The sequence below is a fragment of the Coffea eugenioides genome, chromosome 8, assembly GCF_003713205.1.
Source record: "Coffea eugenioides isolate CCC68of chromosome 8, Ceug_1.0, whole genome shotgun sequence".
Classification (NCBI taxonomy): Eukaryota; Viridiplantae; Streptophyta; class Magnoliopsida; order Gentianales; family Rubiaceae; genus Coffea; species Coffea eugenioides.
This window is the reverse complement of record NC_040042.1, coordinates 31,633,795-31,660,466: the sequence shown is the minus strand read 5'-3', so window position 1 is coordinate 31,660,466 and position 26,672 is coordinate 31,633,795. Positions and strand designations below refer to the sequence as shown.

The window sequence follows — 26,672 nt, the reverse complement described above, 5'->3', positions numbered from 1 at the left end:
ACATTAGGGTTGGAGGAGGTTTTGGCTCCTATAAAAGGCTCCAAATGCAGCCATTAGGTAACAAGAACAAGAGAGAGCGGCGGGGGAAAGAAAAAACAGCAAAAGAGAGAGAAACCAGAGAGGAAAAAGATAGAAAAGTAGCAGAATTTTTTAAGAAAAGTTCTTGAGCCAGGGTTGAGCGGGAGGCCCTATTCAGAGGCCATTTTCTTCTTCTTCTTGACTTCTTTTGGATAGATTCTTGATTTCTGGATACTTTATAGATGTAGGAGAAGAACTTTTGTGTTGAAAATTTTCAGAGAAAAAATTTCTAAACTCGTCGAATCTGGGTTCGAAATAGCAGCACTATCAACTCTGGAAACCTGTTTTTCAGAAATTTTCAACTTCATCTTTCCGATCTTGGATCCCTTTTTCCTGAGGTTTACTGCACTTATTCGACTTCTTGAAGCATTAAAGGTGATGTCTTTCATCTCTTCCCATTTTCATCTAAGCTTAAATCTGTGCCAAAATCATCCGGATTCTGCCTGCACTTTCCTTCTCCTTTTTGCTGCATTTTCTTGCTCATTTTATGGGATAATAGTTTACATTTTATTGCACAATTTCATGTTAAATGTATCAAGATTGAATCTTGATGATGTGGTTGTGTGGTCTTGCTGCTTTGTCCTGAAATTTTGGATCGGTTGTTGTGTGTTGTTGTGTTTGATAAGATGCAAAAGAAAAAGGGTTGCAGAAGAAAGAAAAAGAAGAAAGCTTTCGTGGGTTTGCGTGGAAATTTTCTAAAATTTGCATTTTGCCCCCCGAATTTTTATATAATTCTATTATGATACAAAATCGGGAAAATATGAAGCAATTTTACCCCTTTTAGCATTATCCTCCTTTTCATGTTTTAAATATGTTTTTAATCATTTTATTTCCAGGTTGTAGGGCATAATTAGTCCTTAATAATTTTTGGCATAATTTATTGTCTTGTTGGGTTTAGTAATTAGTTTAGCAGTTTGGGTAATGTTATTTGTTCGGCTTTTTTGAAGTGTTTAGTTTTTTCCAATTGGGTTTTGTCTTGGGCTATGAGGCCAAAGCCCATGCTTTTTCTGTTGGGTTTGTTTGGGTAAAACTATGGGCTGGCCTATGTATTTTGTCTTGGACTTTCGATTGGGCTTAGGAAGCTTTGGCTCAAAGAAATAAAGAATGGTCCAATGGCCTGTTTTTTTCTTAAGAAACCAGATCCGAAAATTGCAACTTGGTCCCGTAGTTTTGAGTAATTTTACTGTCGTGCTAAATACTTTTGATTTCTTTCAATTAGGTTCCTAATTTAATTGTAATTTGGTCCCTAAATTTTATTTTTCTTTGATTTTGCCCCTAATTTTTATAATAATATACTTTGGCCATAGAAACTTTCTTAATTTTTGCAATTAGATCCCTAGTAGTTTTGATTTCTTAAATATAAGTTGTCTATCTTCTTTAATTATTAATTATACTTTATTTAAATGTTTTAATTGGTAGATTTCATGATTATTTTTATTTTTTTTTATAATTAAATTGGTGTCTTGATTATTTTGTTGATTTTGGAGTATAAATAGGGCAAATTTCACCTCATTTAACCACAACTTCAAAGGAGGTAACCTTTTTTATTATTTTAAATTCTTTTATCTGCTTTAATGTGTTTTTTTATGTGTAATTGCATGTTTTGAGTGCTTTTTCTTTTAATTATTCATTTTAAGTTTCATTTATTTTATTTAATTTTGATGATTATCTGAGAGGCATTGAAATGCCAAATTGTAATAGATAGGTGCTCAAGACATGTATTTAGCTAGCCTATGAAATAGATAGGTTTTAATTTTTACTAAAAATGTATTTAGTTAGATAAATATAATAGTTAGATTATTATTTTTAAAATCCTCCCCTTAGATTGTAATTAGGATCTCGAATGTAATAGTTAGGTTTTTATTTGCTTTTATTTGCTTGTGTGCTTGCATGCTTGTGTGTTTACGTGTTTCTTTGCTTTCATTAGGGTTTTACATTTAGAAATTATGCTTATGTGTTATGTGTTTTATATGCATTATATGTTTATTTGCTTTAATTATATTTTATATGATTTATTTGTTTATAATAAATGCATGACGTTACCACACTAGTCCAACGTTAGTTGTGGCCTTTCTCTCCAATTTCTCACTAGTTCAACGTTAGTGAAGACTTATAGAAATGGGTTAGTCCAATGCTAGATCTTTTAGGCCGTCCCGCGATAGAATCACATTTTTTGCGTGACATTTATTGCATTTCATGCATGTTTTTCATTTTTAAGATCTTTTCTCATCTTGCATGATATTTCCTCTATATATTATCTCCCTTACCTCTATGTGTGCGAAACATGACATTTAGATTTGCATTCCATTTTGAAAATTACAAGTAGGTTAGTTCATTTACTTGATTAAGTTAGGGGAATCGCCCTTCAAATATGAATGGACGAATATGGCTTCTTAGTCTTAGCACGCTCGTATCCCCTCTATAAAAAGGAAAATCGAGTCATGAATCTTAATTCCATGTACCCGTTATATTGCATTCCTCTCCTTTAGGTCACGTATATTTATATATTATAATTCTTCTTTTCTTTAAGTCTTATTTTTGCATATTCGTGACCTCTTCTAAAAATCATTTTTGGACATCACAATTAATGTGATTTGCACCAATTAAATTTTGAAGAGATATTTTGACCCTCTCGATATCCTTTAACTCTAGATTTGCATCCATGTAGAAACATCTAAATGTGGCAAGTATTATAGGTTAGATTAAGAAAATTTTCAACTAAATCTCGCAACTAGCCTTGGTTAAGTTGAAAGGGTGCCTTAGGTTTGATTCTATCAAATTTTTGCCTTTCCTTTGTTCAACCGTGACTCCCAAACTCATTTCTCTTGTTTTCAAAGACCTGGAGTCGTCTAAAAAGGGTTTTATCTATTTTTTTTTATTAAAAATACATATTTTGGGTGACTTGGTACACCTTAACTCAATACCAAGTGGCGACTCCTATTTTTCCTAAAAATCCTTTTTAAACTATTATTTTAGATCAAAATCGTCGCACTTTTTAAATCTCATTTTAGACCATTTTTCTTTTGTTTATTCTCTAATATAATCAAAAATTTATTTTTCTAACACCTAAATATTTAGATTTTGTTTTTTCCAAAAAATGGGGCGCGACAGCTGACGACTCCATTGAGGATTTTTAGAGAGTCCAAGCACTTGATTTAGTCGATCCTTTAGTGTCGTTTACCTTACCAACACTTGTAACTGTTCCTACCCCACCATCATTTGTAGCAACTGTACTAACAATTACCCTATCATTTTCAAGATCTTTTTCAAATGGCTCATCCCTACTGCAAGCATAAATTAGCCTTGTTGGCAGTTTCCAATAAGTTGCATTGATTAATTTAATATCATCATTGTCTTTAATTGGATGTAGGCGCCATCTAAGTTAACTGTTGGGGCACAAAACCAAAAACTAACTCTAGTTGCATGCTCTTCTACGTTTTAAATATTCTGCACAGGTTTGTTATGAATAACTGATCTTCAACTCTTTCCTTGAAAATGACCATGTGGATTCCTGTGTAATGAAGAGTTGGTTTTTCTTTAAATCTCCCACTGAAATGCATAAATATGTCTACTTTTTCCTCGATGGAGACACCAAAATTTTATCATTTTATTCCTATTTTTTGTTCATTTTAGTTAAATTTTATTTTATTTTAATTTATTTTGTTTCATTTCTATTTCTTGAGGAAAATCATTTTAGAAAAATCGGAAAAAGAAAAGGAAAGAAAAGAAAAGCAGAAAAGAGAAGAAAACAAAAATCAAAATCAGTTTTTGTTAAAAAAAAAAAAAGGGAAAGTTGCACGCGCGCTGGGTTTTGAAGAAGAAGAGTATTAATACAAATTGCAGCAGCATTTCTTGGCCATTTTTCACTCATTTTTCTTCCGTTTTTTCCTCCATTCGATCACTCCAGTACAAAACCACTTAGATTTTGTTTTTTCCAAAAATTGGGGCGCGACACTCGGCTTTCTCCTCCTTTTCCATGAGAAGCAATAAAGTAACCATTTTTTAGTAATTTATCTTTCACAATGATACAAAAAGCTAACATAACATAAGTACAACAAACAACGTCTCTACCAATATTAATCTCCTGAAAATGGATAAGCCTACAAATTTAACAGTAAATTAGTCTTGTGCCAATTACTCATTAAATAACTTAATAGTGAAACTCAGTACTTCATGAGAGTTCCACTTAAACAGAAATATTCCTTACTTGATTATTATTCAAATACAAACAAATCTGACATGGACCAATCAACCAAACACAAAATCCTAACAAATCTAACAATCAAAAATCAAAATAGCAAATTCAAGGCATAGATGATACTCAGTACATTAAAAATTCATTAAATAATTAACTCAACATTGAATCCCAAATCAGTAAATCATAATGAATAACCCAAAACCCTAATCGAAATTGATGAGAGATGACATATGCACCCATTTTTCTTCGAGTTTTTCATAGCAAATTTTCACTTCCTATTATTTCCCTACGATCTTATTGTTTGATCGAGATAAAGGCTGATCTCTCTCTCTCTCTCTCTCTCTCTCTCTCTCTCTCTCTCTCTCTCTCCGTTTGTTTTGTTCGAATGAAACTGATGAATCTCCTCAGCTCTTGTTTACTTATATTATTAGGCTATTTCTGTCATTTCACTCAAAATTGTTTGTTTTAATGATTTCCATCGATGTTTCATATTAATTAAAATCATGAGGTACTGACACGTATGATTTGAAATCACCAGGGGGTTTTCTATAGAATAACTATATATACCACAGAAGGCTTTTCGGTTTTTTACCCTAGTTTCTACTCTAGTTACTATCACGGGGCGTATTGTTGGGATTATTGATTGAGTGCTTACCCATAATATAATTTTCACATCAGTGGCAACAACCTTTTTATTAAAAAGGTGATTTATCCTTGCTAATTGAATCAACTCCTGCTAGCAAACATCAAATATTTTTCGAACTTATCAAGGGACGTCAATTTTTATTAGCAAATAGAACCACCATTATTTTTTCTTTTTGGTGTCCCTTGCCCCGTATAATTGGATGTTATACACATAGCATTGTTGACATTAGTTGGAGAAGGTTACTTTTCAAAGTACTATCACACGCATGGTATTGAACTATTGATGACTCCAGTTAATAGATTATCTTGTGTCAAATCTTGTCAATGGCAAAAGATTGATGACTCTTACAAGTAGATTATTTTGTGTTGAATCTTGTTAATGGTGAAAGTATCGCATATATTAAGCGGTTGTGATGACTAACCTTATGTAAAAAGACATCATGTTATGATCCTATCATTCTTTATTTCACCATACTATATCAAGGGTATATATTGTAATCAGAATATTGGTCTCATGTCCCATCATTCTTATAGTTTTAGGGTACTGTCGAGGATATTATTCTTTATAGTTCCATAATTCTATACATTCTTACAAAACTTTAGAAAAGACATTAATTCCTCCAACAGTGACAGTCATTGTTACTTAAACGGGGGAAAGCGTCTTTTGTAATATTTGGGAGAACACTGACCCTCCATCAAATATTCTTTATAGCAGTCTTAACGAGTCTATTTTAAAGCAGATTTCCTTGTTTGCATTGCAAATTTTTTTTTCAAAAATAATTTCCATTTTTCATGAATGCATTTTTAAATAACCTTTTTATCTTACATATATCAAATTGGTACAGCATGTTTTTCTATAAAAGTTTTAGAAGATAGATTTCCACATGGGTCATTGAAGATTTTTCATAGTCTTACCGAACCCATTTTAAAGCGGAAACTAGTCCCTCCATCAATGGTAAGCATTTTCACTTAATTAGGCGAAAGTGTCCCTTGTGTAACCTAATAAGTAGTGCCACTATTGTCATTAAAAAGGCCAAGTATCAACACCACTAGGATCTTATGGCGCGTTCAATAAAATTGAAGTTCGAAAATTGAAATATGAATCTATTAAATTATTGAATTAATAAGTACTGAATTTGATACATTTAAATATATATCACATTAACCGATAAGTGAATAATTTTTCACTTATTTTTTAAAACAAATTTTATCTAGAAAATTCAATATCACTTAAAAATTAATTCAAATGTTCAATTTTTTATTATCAAACGCGTCTAAATATGTTAAAATCTGAATCCATTAAGTTTAACTATCAACTAGGATCTTAGTCTTCATTTCTATTTTCTATACTTACAAGCAAGCAATTGATAGAACTCTGAATTCTTCTTCATGTCCATACCATTTTAGCATTAGTATATCTTACATTGCACTCACAAACCTATGTTTTTAGAACCGGACTGGATAGCGGCTCGGCCGAGGTCAGGGGTTCGACCGGAGGTCGATAGGGGTTGAATCGGATGACGTCATAAATAAAAATTATTTAAAAATTAAAATATTATATATATAATATCTAATAATATATTGATATTAATAATGGTATATTCATATATATTTGATGTTTCAAATATATTTAACAAGAAAATACAAAGAAATTAGAACAATCAAGTAGCAATTTATATTATTTAATAAATATTAACAAATTTAGAATTAAAATTATGAATTTAATTGAAAAATAACATCAAATTTTATGACAATATTTATAAAGTATCAAATATTTGAGCTATATCAATAAGTTTTAACAATTTAGGGGGTCAAAACATAATATTAAAAAGTTTGAATTTTTTTTTTAAAAAATTACTGTTGAACTGGAAAAACCGGTTTTTACCCGGGTCAAACCCGGTTTTTGACCGGCTTTGACCGGATTTTAAATTTCCGATTTTTTAATATGACTCAGACCAGCTACCTGGCCGGTCCAGTCCGAGTTTTAAAACAGAGTCACAAACTCGAACTTTCTGGCACATCTTGGCACTCACCAACTCAGAGAATTTCTTAGCACATCTTACATGTACTCACCAAATCAAATAGGATTAAAAAAAAAAAGAATAGGAGAAGGAGCAGTCCCAACATTAGGATTTAAAACTGAGGAAAATGAAAGCATAGTCAAAAGTAAGTTTCAGACAGATGATTCAGTATACAAAAATGGAAGATATACACGTGAATAGCACAGATAGTAATCAGAATTTTGTAAACCAAGCACTCAAAAGCTACAAAAAATGTTCTCTGATTTATACTAAGCACAGGACAACGAAAAAGGAAAAAGAGTTGCATGAATGTAATGGGGAAAAAATAAAAAGTCGTCAAAAATTCTAAGAAACAACAACTAGAGTTCGTCATAGTCGCCGAGAGAGGAGAGGACTCTTAAGACCCTCTCCAGCAATGTTAACCAAACTCTTCATTTTGTCCTGCTGTACCTGTGTCTGACTTTTCATTTTGTACTAGAGTAGCCGTGTCTCCCATAGCTGATCCTGGGTAACATAGCTCCCCACTGTTAGGTCCAAGGTTCTAATCTTAAGCCTAACAATTTCAGTTGGGAAGGTGTGGGAGGAAGGAAAAATGATTTCTAAAATACATTGGAGAAACTAACTTGAGAACTCAAAAGACTAAAATGCAACCCATGGTCCATGATGCTCCTCATTTGATCACGCCAGGCCTGTTTTTTGACTGCCTCCTCGTTTTGGATGGATTAACTATCTTTGGTATTTCAGTTGTTAACGCATACATCTTCACAGCAAATAATTCATCAGGAAATCCTTTCTGATCCTGCACCAGTGTAAGAAATGCATTCAACAAAATTTCACTCTTCCAATTTAGAGGGCTCCCTTCAAACTAATTTTCTTGCAGGTAATTTAAGCTGCACAAACAAACTCTTTCTTCAATTCTAGTTGAACTCATTGATTAAACAGCATTAACCATAGGTTGACGTGCAAGAAAGGGATTGCATTGTGGTCCAGCAACTTCTTAAAACTTAATAAATTAATGCAGGAAATGACCTTCTGATCCAGCATATTAGTTAGAGAAATTAGAAACCTCAGTCAACTGTATATTTCTGATGATTTGGGTGGATATTGCACAGAAAAGAACATGCCACACATTAAAGTTCACAATTCAGATAATACCTTCATTTTCCAAATATGCAATCCACATTGATTGAACAGCTCCTTGAAGTATGAATCAGATCGTGTAACACTCTTATCTTCTTCATCCAGCACAAATCCTTCCAAAAATTAACAAGTTACAATTTGACAAAAATTTTAAGGTGATGGTATAAATGAAGGCACAAAATTATTAATTCCCAAGTACTAAATCAAACTTAAATATCAAATGTCACTCTGGGCCTCTAATTGTTGCTTTTTTATTTCTAGCTGTTACTACTATGTGCATATAGGAGATAATTTCAGTTCTATTGCAAGTGGGGAGTTCAAAAACTTTCCGGAAGTGGTCCATTAACTATTAACCCCCCACAACAAGAGCCTCCAAAAAATAGGAAAATGGGTTTAGTTATAGAGAAGAAAACATGAAAATAGCATGATCATCATTTCATAACCCAAGAAGCCTTCTCTCTTTTGATTTCATTCACTGAGCTTTTACTGCTGGCATTGCTACCAACACTGATTACAAATACCAACTAGGTGGGGTAATTTAATGCCCGAATTCAAGTACTATTTCTTCTCTACAGGGTAAATCCAATGATGCAATAATGAGATCTTAGAACAGGATCACAACTTAAAAGCATTCTATATGCATTAATATATAATGCTTACTTGATCTTTTATCTTATTTTTATTTGGTAGAGATATGATAATTCAACTAAATCAGGGACTTAATTTATTTATTCTACTTCATCTTTCTTTCCTTCAAAGCCTACAGAACTAGGATATCTATGGTTCAACCACCTTGTGATGAACCTGAAATGGAAACCTATTGTGCCATTTGAAAATTGTCTGCTTATCTAGTTTCTCTCTACTTGTCAATTTGGTCAGGCATGATGGATGCACATGAGTTACAACAGAAGTAATGGAGAAATTGAGAAATTGGAAGAAATCAAAGAAAAAAGTTAATACGTGAGAGCTGTAACCATGATATAATACAATTAGCAAGTTCCAGCTGTCCTCTACGTATTAAATCACAATTAACTGAAATAATAAAAGTAATACCAGCTCTAGCGATATTCTCCTTCAAAACAAAGAAACCACCAGGTTTGAGGCCCCCCTGCAAGACAGACAGCAATGAGGGAAACAACAACAATAGCATCAGCATATATTATGGTACTTCTGGCTACACATTTATTCCTAAGGAGACATCTAACCCAATACCCTGCAGCATCCAGAAATAGTAGACACTTTAGAGTCATCAAAAAATGGCATATATCTGGCACTTTATCTGACAGAAAATCTTGTTTTTTACCTTTCGTAGCTCCACATCAACTTTGTTCCCCTGTTTTTATTTGTAACTAACTTGGAAATAAAGCGGGAAAGTTTTGTTCATTACAAGCTATATTACTCTTAACATCTAATAAATATTCTGGCTGCAATGGTCCAGATTCTAGTTCTGCACTCTACCGGACCAAGACAAAGTTCTCAAACAGTTTTATAACATTCAGACTTTTACTAAATAAAGAGTTGCAGAAAACCAAATTGGAGATCTCATTAGGCTGCACTACCAGTGTGTAGTTGATCAAAGGTTCATAAACTCTTCCCTCACCCACCCAAAAATAAATAAACTCTCTATTATGCTGAAAAGCCAAAAGGTCGAGTGAATAAATGACTGCCAGATAAATACATTTGGAAAGTTCAACCATCTCTATTGTTCTTAGTTAAGGAACTGTCAAAAAGAAACGGGGATAAAGGGAAGAGGGACAGATTTTTAGCAATCAACATGCACAATCACAAAAAAAGAAAATCTTATATTTTACTGAATAAAAGAATGCCTAGTTAGAGGATTCAAAGATGTAAATCAAAACTTTCCTCAATGAAAATCCACCAGCTGTTACTGCATGATAAGCATATGGTTTCTGATATTAAGTGGATACCATATAGCAATGTTGGATTGAATCATGAACCACCCTAGAAGGATTTCTTTACCTTTGCCCGCTTAAAGAATGATACAAAGTCATCATCTGCAAGATGCCCAATACACCACTGAATCCATATGCAATCATATCTTTGTGCATCAGGAGTGAAGTCCTAAAGGAAATTTGAAAATGAGAAATACATCAACACATGTTGTCAAAAAGCTTAACAGAAAAGTCTAAATCAGCGCTTTGAAGTTAAACTTCACCATACAACGATGAATTGCAGAAATTAAGCAAGACTTTTCTTTAAATGCAGAATGAGATCAGCAGTTGATAGCAAGAAAACAAATGAAGAAAAAAGAATATAAAATTCTGGCATGAAATTTATTCTGGACCGCCCCCCCCCCCTCTCCAAAGAATCCATGGGTGAAGATTCTTTTAAACAACAGGAATAGAAACTGAAGAAAAGAGAGCGGCAAACAAGCCGAGTCAAGTTGAGCTTTTCCTTAAACGAGCCGAGCTCGACTCAATTTTGACTAGGCTCGAATTTGAGCTCGAGTTCGATGAGCTTTCATTCCAAAACTTGATCTCAAGCTTGAACTCCAAGTCAAGCTCAAAAAAATTTAAAAATAATCTTTATGTTTTTTAAAATGGATAAAATTGACATTTCATGCTAATACATAATAAAATATAGGGGTCGTACATGTAATTTCACTATCAAGAATATATGAATTATAGCTGGATCGATGAAATAACGAGCCGAATATACAGATACTCGGCTCGACTCGACGAGCTCGACTCGAGTTCGAGCTTTGACCATGCCAGATTGTGAGCGCTCGTGAGCCAGCTTGACTCATTTGCAGCCTGATTAACAAAAGATAAATTTTGTAGAACTGAAATTCCAGTGGTCTTTGTTAGACAGGAATTTTATAGAAGATTTTGAAAAGAAACGTCAACAGATATTGGGAGAATATCAGAAAAAATATTGGAAATCAAACATGATAAGATTTCTCAGGCATTTCTTTTTAATTTTTTTTTACTCAATAAGAACAGAAAGCAGGGGAAGGGTAAAAGAAAACTTCGAGTCTGGATACACAAGCACAATTGCGGGGCAGTTGACCAACCAAACTCACTCCTTGTCTTCTACTTCCTTTTTTTCTCTAACGCCTCAACTGGTTGAAATCAATCTGGATTCAAAAGTACTTTAATTTATGTGTTTAGGTAGATTATTTAGTTCATCGAAGACTGAAAATGATAGCATAATACCACTACATCCTAGTTCCATAGGCATGAAACATAACCTTAAAACTATCAAAGGCAAATTAAGCTTCTGTCAAGAATCTGCCCATGCATATTTTCCTCTTTAAGTTGTTTCTTTTTCTTTTCTTTTTTCTTTGTAGAGCTCAACCACCTTCCTCCTCGAGTTTGAGATTTGAAAGCACATAACTACCACATGCTTTACTGTTTGGTTTTATATTTCTAAGAATATCTGTAGTGTATACTGTGCCGTATGTCAAAATACTTGCATAGTTACACTGTCAGTTAAAAACAATAGAAATCTGGGATCGCAAAGGGTAAATGCCACCATCTTCAGGGAGATGTTCTGGTAGTGACAATTCTAATGATCTGGCAGCAGCAGGAATATACAATATTTGTTGATGGAGTTTTGCTATCATAACAGGATTGCTAAAATAACTTTCGGTTATACGTCACAGATAGTTTCGACAAATTTTGTCAAAGTTGAGTTCGAAAATGTTAGTCGCACAGTCCAAAAGTTATCTTCTGTACCCGATAATAGCGCCTGCTAGCAATATGGACTTTGGTTAAATCACCTCTAAATGTTTGGAACATTTCTTTGAGATACAGAACCTTTCCAAATCACCTCTAATTAGAACATTTCCATGAGATACAAAGCCTTTGAATGGAGGTCAAGCTTTCAACTTGCAATCACATCCATACAACTTTTTCCTCCTTCACATATGCAGTCTAGCTGGACTTTTGACTTGTTTTTATAACAAATCCCACTTAACCAAGATGAGAGAGTGCCCACTAGGTGCAGTATTAGTCATTGGAAGACTTCAGAGTCAGCCCTTTTGTGAAAAATAAAACTCCAATTCATTTAATGCTGTAATTACACAGCAACAAATGCTTAAAAGACAACTTTAAGTCATGACAGTCCACATCATAAAACACATCATAAATTTTGAAAATGCATAATTTAACAATCCCAAAACCATACTTCTTGTCTACGCTTTCTCATGCAATTATACAAAAAAACCATCTAAATTTTGGTTTTGGTAAGGCTTTATTTGGCAAGAAAAGTAAAAAATCTGATATGAAGCATTTTTTCATTTTCTTTGGGTTAGTAATGTACAATTCTGAAAAACACCAACGATCAAAACTTAAAAGCAAGAACAAAGTAACCACTATATCAAGTGTGAGTTGCAATGATGAATTTGCTGACCAAGGGTTTACATTAATAATGTCTAATAACACTGGCAAGTTGTAAATTTACATTAGAACATAAAAAGCACCAATGATTGAAACTTAAAAAGCAAGAACAAAGTATCTGCTATATCAAGTGCTAGTTGCAATGATGAATTTGCTGACCAAGGGTTTCCATTAATAATGTCTAATAACACAGGTAAGTTGTAATTTTACATTAGAACCTAATGATCTTGTGATTACATCAATAGAACACATACGCATAGAATCAATTCAGTGAAACAACAGACATGTATTACCTGAAGTGGAAGGCAATAGAAATTGGCAGCCTTGTACGAGTCTGAGACCAGTAAATTCTCTGGGGCTAAATTTCCTCGAGCAGCCTCCAGAAAATGCGACACTGGTTCAAGAAGGTCAACCTAAATAAAAGAAAACAAGTTAACAAGTGCATAAAACATGAACAACAAGTTCAATCAATCAACAAGTCCAGCTTTAATCTCCATGGAACAGAAAATATAAAAAATCTCATGCTAGCTACTAAGACAGATAAAATGTACTTCACAAGGCTACTATTTACTTAATTTAGTATATTAGTTATGGTACTAGCGAACAACTTTCATCATAGATTATAGTCTCATAAAAATTATTCAGACATATATAATAACACTGCTCAACAATGTTTTTTATGTCATTGGTGATGATTTGACATTTCCTATGCAGGTTTTTTAGTGCATTATTTGCTTGAGCAATGAAAGTTGGAAAGACAGGTAAAATAAAGACTGGTAGTGGTCTGTATAGATTGCTTCCTCAATACTTCCTACAGCTAATGAAACAATAGCACTTTTTATTATCAATCTAACTTTAGTTTAAACGAGTTTTATGTACATAATGAAAATTAGAATATAGAGGAGCACTTCAATTTGGTTCTAAGTTTAAATTCAGATTTCATACAAGGTAGGGGATTCTCCCTTGCATATATATGAATACCACCTTCTTCTTAGTACCTCCAAGCACACAAGTGAAATAATATTGATAAGGAGTCCTTTCACAACACATATGACCGAGAAAGTTAAAAACTATGCCATAATAGGAGCACTATTAACTACTAAAACAGATATAGAAGTGACACATAGAAGAAATCCTTGCCTTGCATAACTAAAAGCTCAACATGTATGTGATTAAATTCACCACTTAACACCATAGTAGGAGACATCCATTACTACACTAGCAAGAATGAAGGTCGATCACAAATAATTGCACTAATTTAAGATTGTGTAGAAAGATCAAAAGTCTTGAAAAGATTATCAGAACCACAAGACAAAATGTCAAAGAAAATGTCTAAGATATTACTTAGTGTAGCTATGATGAACACTACATCAAGTGGAAATCAAATTCATAAAAAAGCTAGATAAATCATATGGTATCCCACTGAAACACCCCTCCTTCCCAAAAAAAAATAAAAAATAAAAAAGGACGTAATGCTCATCAGTGCAAACAAACAGCAAGTGAAACGGGGTTTTTCTTCAACGGCATCAAACAAACACCTCATAGAAACTTTGATACAAGGAGAAAGTGAAGGACTTAGTCTAACCTCATTTAACAAATTATGCAATAAAAGAAGGTTTATAAAGTAATACCTCATTAAAGTATCTTATAAGAAGATTCTTGGTAACCCTCCCAATGCCAGACCCACAATCTGCAATAGTTCAAGATCACCAAAAAGTTCATTAATGAGCATAACAAAAAGTCGTAATTTTATATTTACTCAACCAAAATTCCTTTTCCAACCATAAAATTTTGATATTTCAGCCAAAAAGCAATAATATTTTAGACCATAAGGACAAGAAAATGCACAGTTTTCAGAGTGCAAGGACTAAAGAGAATTTTACTTCTCTTAAAGCCAAAGCTTTTTTGTTTTTTTTCCCCCTTTCAATTTAGTAAGTGTCAATTAGTAAAGAGAGGTGAAGAGGTGTGTCTGTACCGAGAGCAACAAGATGGTGGCCTCTGCCAGCATCAGTGAACCTCTCAGCCAAAAGGGTATTCAGAAATGCCTCGCTTGCCTTTATATCTGCATCATTCACATGCCCATATCCGCCCAGCACACCATCCACTGTTGCCTCTACACCCTTTTCTTCAAACAGACAAACACGAACACACAGTATAAACACCAGCTCGCCGTTACCAACAATAGTAACACCAGAAACATACAGGCAGCATAAATTCATTCAAACAAAAAACTTCAAAATTAGAACTAGAACTTTGCAATAAGTTCCATGTGAAAAAAATCCAAACAAATTAAAATTAAAAAAAAGACCCATTATTTCAAAGGTAAAGTAATAGAAGTATTTACAATAAGTTCCATGTAAAAAAAATCCAAAAGAAATCAAATTAAGTTCAAAAAAAATCAAAAAGACCCATAATTCAAATGGGAAGCAATAGAAGTATAGTACCTAATTAACAACAAAAATACCATAAACAAGCCGGCAGCATAATAACAGTCAAATAGAACCCTCCAAAATTAGAACTTTCCAATGATTTTTCATTTAATATGAAAACATCAACTCATGAGGAGTGCAATAGTATTGCTTACTTGCCAATAGCTAACACCTTTATTGTACCACTCAGACTTCTTGGATTGATCACCAACCTCTTCTCTCCACATCTCATCTGGGTTCTTGAATTGACGGCCGTTGGAGGCTAACCCACCAGCATTCATCTTACTCAGGCGTCTGGGGCCCACTAAATTCCGGCAGGAGCCGTAGTAGTAGGAAAACTTGGAGTGGGGTGTTTGGAGGTTTAGAGGACGGCTTGGTAATTGTCGAAATGGGTGAAAATTCATGGGGATTTAGCAAATTCTATTAACGGTAAATTACTCTTTTAACTGATTTTTAAATTTCTTTTTCAGTCCTCGACATTTTTCTTTTTAAAAGCGAGACCGTTAAATTTTGGAAAGAAGCAATTTTGTCCTGAACTTTTGCAACTTTAGGCCACTGTAGTTCTTTAGGTAATTCGAGTTATATATGAATAAATAATCCTATTTATTTCTTTAATCTATTTTTTTGTCAAAACGGCAACGTTCTATTAATAACAGGAAACATATTACAAAAAGCCTACAATCTGTCTGCACAAGTTCATGCAGCCACGCTGGGAAGTCAACCTTGCATTCAGTTAAATTTTCCAAGCTAACTGCCATTTTGGCTAGCATATGACTAACATAGTTGTTCACTCTCCGAGTGAAAGTAAAACAACATTCATCAAAATTTTTACGAAGACTCCTTATATCTTCAATCACCACTGACCCTATCCTATCATTTCCTTCCCTGTTCAGCTCTTCCACTACCTGTAAACAATCTACTTCAAACACCACCTTCCATCCTTATAGCTTTGCCATTCTCACAGCCATTCTGAGTGCCATTGATTCCTCCTGCTTTGGATTCGAACAGTTTGAAGATGGCACAGCCCACGCCCCTAGCACCATCCCTTACCAATCCCTCGCAATCATTCCCCATCCTGCTCTATTTTCCTTGCTGTGTAGGGCAGCATCTGAGTTCAACTTTACCTAGCCCTCTTATGGCCTTTCCCAACCATGCATCTCCCTTTCCTCCTTCATTCCACTGCCCCTAAATTCCACCTCAGCCTCTTGAGCCTCCTGGTATTCTTGCCACTCCATCACTGCCTTGTTAGCTGCAACCAATGGATCCCTCCCACGACCATTAAACTGTTTATCATTTCTAGACTTCCAAATTTGCCAAAGTAGATTTATTGTTAGACTAATGCGCTCATTACCCTTCTCCTTGGTTACAATCTCCTTCAGTGCTTCCCACCAGTGCCAAAACTTGTTCCTATACTCCTTCAGACCTTCCCAGCTCAGAGATGCAGCTTTCCATATTAATTTGGCATTACTGCGGAAACAACATATGTTCAATAGTTTCTGGACCTTCCCCACATCCTTTGCACATATGGTCTCCCTTTGAACATCTTTCCTTGAGTACTGCATTTACTGGTAGGATACCATGCAAGCATTTCCAAATGAAATGCTTCAATTTATGTTTCACGTTCAACCCCCAAAGGAAGTTCCAGTTCTGAGTTGCACCTGTCCTTCTATAGCTAGTTCCTACCTCTGTCCACTCTGCACCATTCTTTCTTTTCTTTCTCTTTGCCAGCCTATATCCTAACTTAACAGTATACATTCCGGTGTTCGAAAAGCCCAGAATATTCTATCCTTCCTAGGCTCCTCACTAAGTGGAATGCTTAGTATCTTCCTACCTTCTTCCCTATCAAACACCTGTGCAATCACCTCCTTGTCCCACTCTCCTCCCTGAATAAGATCACTCACTTTCTGTAACTCAATACCATCCCCCCTCCTTGTTTGTACTTTTCCATCCTCAGTACCTGGAATCCATCTATCCTCCCATATATCTATATATTTGCCATCTCCCACCTGCTTCCTCGATCCCTCCTCCAATACATCTTTTGCCTGCAACAGACTCTTCCAGCACCATGAGTCTGCCTCATGACTCTTTGTCCTCCAGATTGATGTCCCATTAAAATACCTGGCCTTCAGAATTTTACTCATCAGTAAATTGGGATTCATCAAAATTCTCGATAGCTGCTTTGCAAGCAAAGCCAGGTTGAATTCATGTAACTCCCTAAACCCCAAACCCCCTTCTGCCTTTACCTCTGTCATCTTACTCCAGCTCAACCAGTGCACCTTATTCTCCTTTTCCTTTTGCCCCCACCAGTACTTTGCCATTTCAGAACAAATCTCCTTGCACAGCACTTTTGGAAGGAGACAGGAGGACATCACATAAGTAGGCAGAGCCATAATGACAGCTTTCAGTAATACCTCTTTCCCAGTTGGACTTAGTAGTTTCTCCTTCCATCCTTTCAGCCGGGTTATTGTTTTTTGCCTTATAAAATCAAAGACCTGTCTCTTTGATCTACCAATAACCAATGGCAATCCCAAGTATTTGCTTTGTGAAACCTGCTGCATTCCCCTCAACTCACTCATCACCTCCACCTGCTGTCTTCGACTCACATTTCTGCTGAAAAACAGAGAGGATTTCTCCATATTGATCAACTGGCCTGAAGCCTTCCTGTACACGTCTAGGATCCTCCTTAGCTGGCCAGCCTCCTCCCCACTTGCTTTGCAGAAAATCAGGGAGTCATCTGCAAAAAATAAGTGAGACAGACAAGGAGCCCCTCTGGCAATTCTCAGTCCTGTCAAATTGCCTTGGTTGTTAGCTTGTTTGATCAGGGATGAGAATCCTTCAGCACAAATCAGAAAAAGGTAAGGAGACAAAGGATCCCTCTGTCGTAGGCCTCTAGTAGGTCTAATGAAACCAGTTTTTTCCCCATTAATGTTTACAGAATATGTCACACTAGTAACACATTCCATAACCCATTGAATCCACCTAGTACAGAATCCCATTTTCTCCATAAGTTTAGCTAAAAACCCCCACTCCACTCTATCATAAGTTTTGGACATATCTAACTTGACAGTCATATAACTATCCTTCCCAGTCCTTTTGTTTTTTAAAAAATGAACACTTTCATGAGCAATGAACACATTGTCCAGAATCTGCCTGCCTGGAACAAAGGCAGACTGAGAATCACTAATGCAATGTTTCAGGACACCTTTAAATCTGTTAGTAAGCACTTTGGCAATGATTTTATATGAAACATTACACAAGCTAATAGGTCTGTACTCAGTGACTGAAGTGGGGGAATCAAGTTTGGGAATCAGACTGATCAAGGTCTCATTAACAGATTTCAAAAGGAAACCAGAATGAAAGAAACTTTGGACAGCCTGAACAATATCAAATTTAACAATTTGCCAAAACTTTTGAAAGAAACAAGGAGACATACCGTCTGGTCCAGGGGATTTGTTTGGTTGCATTGAAAACACTGCCTGATATATCTCCTGTTCTGAGACTTCCCTGGTGAGCTTCCTATTCATCTCAGCTGAGATAGTCTGTGGGATTCCTTGCAACACTTTTGCAAATTCCTCAGGGTTATCTGAAATGAAAATTTGCTCAAAATAGTCTAAAATCTCTTCCCTAGTTTCCTCCTCACTTCCACACCAGTCCCCATTCCTTCTCCTCAACACTCTAATCCTATTTGTCTTCCTTCTACCAGCCACAGTAGCATGAAAATACCCAGTGTTTTTGTCCCCTTCCTTTAACCATTTTAGCCTTGCCTTCTGGCTCCAAAATAATTCCTCCTTTTTATAGGCAGTAGCCAATTTCCTCTTCAACCCCAATAGTTTAATCCTAAAGCCACTTGGCCTATTCAACTTAACCTCCCCTATTTCCTTTTTAACCTGCTCTATCAACTTCTTAGCATTACTGAAAATTCTTCTACTCCAGCTCAGGAGATCCATTCTTACTTTTTTGGTTTTACACTGGACCCTATATAGCTTGGATCCTTGTTGGTGCTCTCCCCAAGCTTTCCCCACCACCTCCTTTATATCCTTATTCAGTAACCACCTTCTATCAAACATAAATCTTTTCTTCCACTTCTTCCCCCCTGGATTTGTATCCAACACCAACATACAGTGATCTGAAGCCTCAGTTTCCACATGCAAACATTTTGCCTTATCCATCTTCCTTATCCATTCCTTGGTTCCCAGAATCCTATCTAACCTCTCTTTTACCTCTCCTTCATTCCCCCAGTTATTACACCATGTCCAGGGAACTCCTTCAAAACCAATGTCCACCAATTCATTATTATTGATGAAGGAGTTGAAATCTTGGAACCTCACCTCAACTCTCAGATTACCTCCCCACTTTTCCCCATTAGAGGTAATATCATTCAAATCTCCCATAATTGCCCAATGCTCCCCCCACATAGCACTTATTCTGTGAATTACATTCCACTGTTCTTTCCTGATCCCTGCATCTGAACTGGCATATGCACATATGCACCACCAATCAAACCCAAATTATGTGTCCTCTATTAGTAGCTCTATGGTGAAACTGGTAAGCAACACCCTTTTCACCCTCAGTTCCTGCTTCCAAATCACAGCCAAACCCCCTGCACTGCCAACTGGATCGACTACAAAAACCTTGTCAAACCTAATCCATTGCATCACACTGTTCAAATAACTTTTTTTCTTTTTTGTTTCTGATAAGAATACTAAAGAAGGAGAGTAGAGTCTCACGACCTCCCTCAGTTGGGGAACTGTCAAGGGGCTCTCCACACCTCGACAGTTCCACACCACTGCCTTCATTTGGTTGCTGGAGTCTTGTTAAGGGAGGACTCCAATCCCTCAGCTACTTCCATCCAATCACAGGATCCACTCTCAGTTCTAGCTCTTTTCCAGTTTTCCTTCTCTGCTTAGTCCAATCCCCCCTCTCCTCCCAAAACTCCAACCTTCCTTTTCCCCTTCTCATTGTCAATAACCTCACTGTTTGCCTCAGTTAGTGGCTCCCTTTTACTCACCTCTAAAACCAACATTCTCCAGCTCTTGCTTACAAAAGGGTTCCCTTTTGGTCTTCCCCTCTGTTTACCCCCCTTCCCTCTCATCTCCTCTCCCTTAGTTACTATCTCTCCTTCCCTCCCTCCAGTTCCCTTTATCACAACACTATCCTCACCTCCCTTACCCCTCACTCCATCAATCCACATCAAATCAACTAAGTCCCCCATCCCTACTTCTAAGCATTCCTTCTCCTGTTGTACTCCTTGCCTCCCTTTCCTCCCATCACCCTCCCCCTCCTCAATAAACCTTGTCCCTTCCTTATCTAATCCATCATTTCCCTGTTTACCTTCCCCTTTCCCCTCCCCAATCTCATCAGATCCCCTCTTCATGCCCTCTCCACCCCCCTTCAATGCTCCACTGTCCCCAATCAACTCCACTGGGACAGTGTGCTTAAGATCCTCCTTCTTATGGAAATCATCAGTATATGTTAGTAATAAATGTTCCCCCTCCCTCCTCACTTCCCTACTAGCCTGATTATGACTCCCCTCCTCTCCCCTATCCTTACTCCCATTACCAGACCTAGTCCTCCTGTTAGGACTTCTAGGGTAACTAGCTCTCAGCCAGTTCCCATATTGTGATGCCTTTTCATTATTCAATCCTCTTTTGCTACAATTCCTTTCACCATGACCAATTAAACCACATCCAAAGCAAAAATCTGGACACTTCTCATACTTGAACTCAATCCATCTCTTAATATCATTACTGTTTACCATAACACCTCTAGATAGGGGATAGAAAGATCAATTTCAGCTAGAACCTTCAGGTGTTTACCTTTCTTACCTCCACTCTGTGGAATAATCACCTCATTCACCTGTTGGAACATACTCCCAATCTTCCTGCCAGCTTCCTTTGTTGCCGAATGCACTGGAATGTTCCAGATCTGCACCCATATTAAGGTTTTACGTAGTTTTTCCTCATTTTCCTCCAATCCAGGTTCTCATCGCAACAAGACTAAAGGCTGTCCATCATAGATCCATGGCCTCCTGCTCAACACCATCTCTATATCATGTTCCTTATTGAACAAAAACTGAAACATATTACGCCCAATCTCCACTATTTTTAAGTGCTTCACCTGAGACCACATACTGTGCGCAAAACTCCTAATTCCACCTATGTGAGCCTGTTTATCTCCCCAAACTTTACCTATTAAACTTTACTTACATTCTAATACGCCCGTTGCCACTTCCTCCTCCTCTAACTGGACTCCCATTCTTTCCTCCTCTGACAACCTGAATCTGCGTAAAACCTCCTCTATACCTTCCATTGTCCTCCCCACAGACCGCTTACTGGAAAACACAGGAAGATTCCAGAGCAAGCCCGGCCAGGAGCTATTCAGCGTCTTTCAATGCCACCAACAAATTCCAGTACCAAGCAGTCCTGAAACAACAATCAAAACACACAGAAACGAAATTAAACATGAACCTAGCTCTACTAGATTAAACTTGAAGAAGAAGAAAAATCAGCAGCGACAGCTTTTTATTCAAAAGGAAACTAAAGGAGAACGATTGATCTGGCTGCCATCATTAGAGCATCCAAAGCTTATTCCAGAAGAAACACTAAGATCAGTACATTGCCATTAATGGAAGGAAGGAGTCGTTAAGTTTCCATTAATGGAAGGTCGTTACTCATGGCGCCAAGAGCTGATGGATCAGGATTTTGAATTTTGTTGGGAAAAGTGCAAAAACATATGAAAGGTATGAACACCCACAAAATGGGGATTTTCTCTCTCTAGAATAGAGAGAATTTCCTCTCACTAGGAGAGACATCTTAGGAACTCAATATTCAAATTCCTGTTTATTTCTTTAATCTTTATTGTATTGATGTTAGTTCTATTCACATAACAATATCTTAAACTAGTATTTCTATCCCGTGCAATGTTTTTGTTTTTGTTTTTGGTCTTATTAGATTGAATTGAATTAGCCTTAAATATTGTAACAGCGCAATAAAGAAGTAAAGAATAAATGAACATCTAAGAAATTCAAAAATTAATTTTGTGATATAAGCAATTCAATAAAAATAGCTATTAACTAATCAAGCCCATTTGATGGTTGCATTTACTTGTAATTCACCTTTGCAACTCAACCAAAAGGAAAAAAATTTCTAAACCTATCAAAAAAAATTATGTAACTAAAGTGAGGGAACATAAAATTTAGTATTTACAAATAGTATAAATTACTTTTTAATGGTCATGCCTGACATTACAACTGATCAAATTTTCAAAATTTTTTTATAGAATTAATTTTTATGCATCGACAGTATATTAATTTTTTTTACATTAGCAGTTTTGAATATATGTCACATATACATGATTTGAATTTCAAATTTGAATTCATATTATGTAGCATGATCTAAATCTGTTTGTGTAAAAAAATCAAGTGTCCCATGCCACTCCCTTCTTCACGCCTCCTCTATCCATGGACCTAGTTCAGACATAAGTATATATTGGTGTTAGAACACATAGAACATATATGTAATTAAGAAATTATTATTATTTTATGAATACATAAATTTTGTTCTTACACAAATATATTTTATCTAAAATTTTCATTAACATACTCTAATCCGTGAGTAATTTTTCTTCAATACTTAGAGTAAAAAATTAGTTTTTCTAAAGGCAACCTTGAAAGTTGATAAAAATGACAACAAAAATATTTACACCAATCATCACTAGTCTTCATTTATACTTTGTATAGATGATAGAAATATACTAGTTAGAACTCAGAACTGATTGAGGATACATGTGTCCTAATGCTAACAATATACGAAAAGAAAAAGAAATTAAAAATAAAAATAAAAAGAAACACATGGAACCATATCCTCTCTTAGATTAAAAATGAAACAATAAGACAAAAATGTTATACATTATTATCTTACTAGCAGTATTTTTGCACAACTAAATAAATACAACCATTTTGCTCTTAACAAGAATTTTATCATCATTATGATAGGTTTTGGCTCTTATCAGTTAGCAGAGTTTAAATTTATCAAAATAAAGCATTTTCATCTAAATTTACGCATTTAAACTGTTCCATTTTTTTCATATTCCAAATCATGTTCTTACATTCTCCATGGCTAAGAATTACCTTTGCAGAGGGCCTGAAGTTCACTGGTGCTGTCACAGGAATTTTGCTTCTCAATTCAATGTGCCCTTATGCTTTTTCTTTTTTTTTTTTCAACTACCAGCTAATGGAATTATTTTTTGCACTATGCATCTTGAACTCTAAATTGTTTGAACTAGAAAAGTACTTTAGTTGTTAGTGAATTTCTCCTTTATTGAAAGTGCAAAAGGTAAGTCATACTGAAACTCAGCACTATTAAACATGAGCATGCATAATGATTCTGGAAATCATGAAAATTTTAATTCATGCCTCATGTAGATAAGCCATTCCATCCAAACCATTTAGGCCAATCCAGCAAGCTGTTAAAGAATTTCTACTTGACAAAATTTAATAAGTGAAATACTATCTAAGTTATATTATCAATATGTTTTATAAGTGCACTGTTTCTCTCAGGTTCAAATGGTTTAACTTCGGAGTCCAACCAAATCAAAAGTGGTTATCTGTCTTGTCGAGAAAGAGGATTCAAATTATGACCATGCGTTGCATATGCTAGAAGTAATTAAGCCAAGCGCTACTGATATTTTAGTGTTGAGCCTGCAGCACATCTATACCCTTAAGTATTGAACATGATTATGACCAGTGAGGAAGTTAAGTTTCATAAAGATCAAAGCTTAAACATTAGCTATCTTTACAGGAAAATAGAGTAAACAAGCATGAAAGCTGAAAATAGGAAACATCATTTTCCAAAGGACTTGATTATCCATATTCTTGGTAGTAAAGTATGATATTCAGTCACTTTTTGGCAAGCTGGACCTGGAGCTCATGATGCCAATTTTACAAGGCTTGCACAAGACTTCCAGGGGCTTTGCCTTGGGCATGGTTTGGGCATGTTTAGGCTAGCATACTCCATCATTTTAATCTCGTATTCACCAACTTTTTTCCACTCAAAGGACTGGATCAAGGCTCCCAGAGTTGAGGCTATTACTCGCCTGCCCAGTGCCCATGTCAGCCCAAGGACAAGCTCGCCTTCCAGCACCAAAAGGATGCATTTTATATCCTTCACCTTCCTTTCCATCAAACCTCTTTAACTTGAATTTGTTTGGCTCATCCCGCAGCTTTGGATCCCTTTGGATTGTCCATAAATTGGTTAATACCATGGCGCCTTTAGTACCTCATATCCAAAAACAAAACAATCTCTGGCTGAGGTATGAGGTAGAAGAAGAGGAATAGGAGGATATGGCCCTAATGTTTCTTTGATGATATTGTTCAGATAATTCAGTTTTGGTAGGTCAGTTTCATACAACATTTGATCTTTTCCAATACATGTCTCTATCTCAACCAATGCTTGCTTCATTGCTTCGGGATTGTTAAGCAGAAGTGACATTGCCCACTCCAAGTATTTGATGTGGTTTCAGTCCCACCGGTGAGTAGTGACTACAAATTAAAGATCATCATTATATGAAGCAGTACTTCAATATACAATGTTCGCTTTTTCCCCAACCTTTCTAGTTTGATAATCTCTAATGGATGCAATGCACACATTATCAAGCATAAGATAGAAGCAAACATTACCAGTATTATAGATTTGATAGTGATATGAGTAAGAAATTCTGGTTCAGTATCTTGTAATGGTATCAAAATATCAATCAATGTATTTGTAGTTTCTTTCTTTTGGTTAGAGGCATCAAATTACTGAATTGATCCACTCCTAATTCTGTGGCACTCATCAAGATCGCCATCCTTTTCTTCAGTCCTTTAATGTGTAACCAATTAAAAGACTGGAAGGTAATCTTCCAAATGCACAATTCTATGAAACTCCACAAGCTCAGAATTCACTTCTTGAAACTGTCATGTTTCCTTTTTCATCACATTTTTTTTCATAATAGCACTTCCCAGCTATCATTCTCATCATCATGATATTCAGAGTAAGGTTCGAGAACTTTTCCCTTACCTTGATGGGCTTCAAGTCATGCAATTCTTCGGACAATTCCTTCAACAAGAAAAGGACTACTTCTTATTGGATATTTTTAAACTTTGCAAGGCGGATTTGGGAGAAAATCACTAGTGTTGTGATGTGCCTTATATTTCTCCAGTGGTCACCATAGGAAGATAAAGCAACTATCAAAGAGTTGTAACTCAGCATCTAAGCTGCAACCATTTGAGGTCAATTAGCTAAAATAACATCATTTCTCATGAAGCATTCTTCTGCTGCCTTTGGCGATGAAACTACCACCACTTTACATAGTCCAAATTGTAGAAACATGACATCTCCGTACTTATTGCAGGGTTCATGCAGAGTTTTGTGAAGTGGTCTTTTCAGGGGATGGAGATGACCTATGATAGGAAGAGCCTTTGGACCTGGTGGTAGATTTCTAGACTTTATGCTTCTAAGCAATGTGAAACTAGTGATCAAAACAATGAACAATATGCCTAAACATTGAAGCCAATTGAAGTACAGATTGATGTCGATCTTTCCCTACTTTGAGCATCACTAGCAAGTCATAGATGATTTTATGAATTCATCCTAGACCTAATGGTCTGTTGAAACATCATCTTGGCCGGCTTCACTAGTAAGTCCTTGACTACTTTATATATTCATCCTAGGTTGAAACTGTTAGAATTTCAAGAGTAGGACGTTGGTATGATTTGTAAATTAAAATTTAGAAATAATTCGAAGAGTAGCATGGAATTTGATAACAGCAGCATGCTGTTATCAAAGTATGTAACATGTATACATACCACTTGTGTGTATATATATATGTAACACATGTACATATATATAATTCGAAGATATGTGTGTATATATAATACTTATACATATATATTAATATATATATGTTACAGAATAGCTGTCTTTAAAGATGAAAGCAAAAAGATTTTATGGACATATGGCATAGAAATTAAAAGCCGTATTACCAAAATATTCACCTGCGCTGGGATATAGGAAGTCCGTTGCCGTAAGACTCACTGTTGATGTAAATTTGCTCAACTTCAACTTTGTCTGGCGCCTTCAAGTAGGAAGAAACCATGCGTTTATAAGCAATTCATGGTATAGACAGTTCTCAGAGGCTACAGCTATGAATGGACACGATGGACTGGTTTTGAATAAGCCTGTAAATAGTATATCGCTTGTCCTTTACCACTGAGTAGACATATTTAACCAAATAAATGGACGAGCGAAAAGGCTGCCAAACTTATCTCTATCATGTCACTATTGCCTTATATTGTATACATATAAATATCTTTGAACAAAAAAGGGTACCAAATTGATATCCTTAGGCACTAGTGCTCCTAAATTAACCTCTGACAGATGAAAATGTTGCTCGGCCAATTTTTCAATGAAGCAACGGTGATACATACTGTGTTGAGCACATTGGAGAAACAAAAAGCTACCAAGTTCATTTCCTCAAACAAAGACCCATGTGCATTTCCAATATATATATGTATTTGTATATATATATTAATATATATGTATAAGTATTATATATATGTATATATATTTGAATATATATATATACATACGTAGGCACATGTATAATACCTTGGGAAAATGTTTAGAACATATCCAATATATCAAAGCTTGGCAGATATATATATATATATATATATATATATAAAGATTTTATTCTTGACATACTAAAATTCATAGATACACACACATATACAAACATATGTATACATATATATATGTATGTA

The 26,672-nt window shown here is 35.4% G+C and overlaps 1 protein-coding gene across 2 annotated transcripts; it reads right to left on the bottom strand.

Moving 5' to 3' along the window:
- Window positions 1-7,117: 7,117 nt before the first annotated feature.
- Window positions 7,118-15,266, bottom strand: LOC113781049 (alpha N-terminal protein methyltransferase 1-like). 2 transcript variants are annotated; one of them, XM_027326886.1, is made up of 9 exons: window positions 15,028-15,249; window positions 14,419-14,563; window positions 14,075-14,133; window positions 12,737-12,856; window positions 10,063-10,164; window positions 9,136-9,190; window positions 8,098-8,195; window positions 7,566-7,741; window positions 7,118-7,446 (listed from the first exon to the last, which is right to left on the bottom strand). In XM_027326886.1, the coding sequence occupies exons 1-8, from the start codon at window positions 15,151-15,153 to the stop codon at window positions 7,613-7,615; spliced, it is 834 nt and encodes a 277-aa protein (XP_027182687.1). In that variant the 5' UTR covers window positions 15,154-15,249; the 3' UTR covers window positions 7,118-7,446; window positions 7,566-7,612. The 2 variants fall into 2 exon arrangements, with proteins under 2 accessions (XP_027182687.1, XP_027182689.1); XM_027326888.1 differs by having other exon boundaries at window positions 7,118-7,741; window positions 15,028-15,266.
- Between the last annotated feature and the right edge of the window lie 11,406 nt (window positions 15,267-26,672).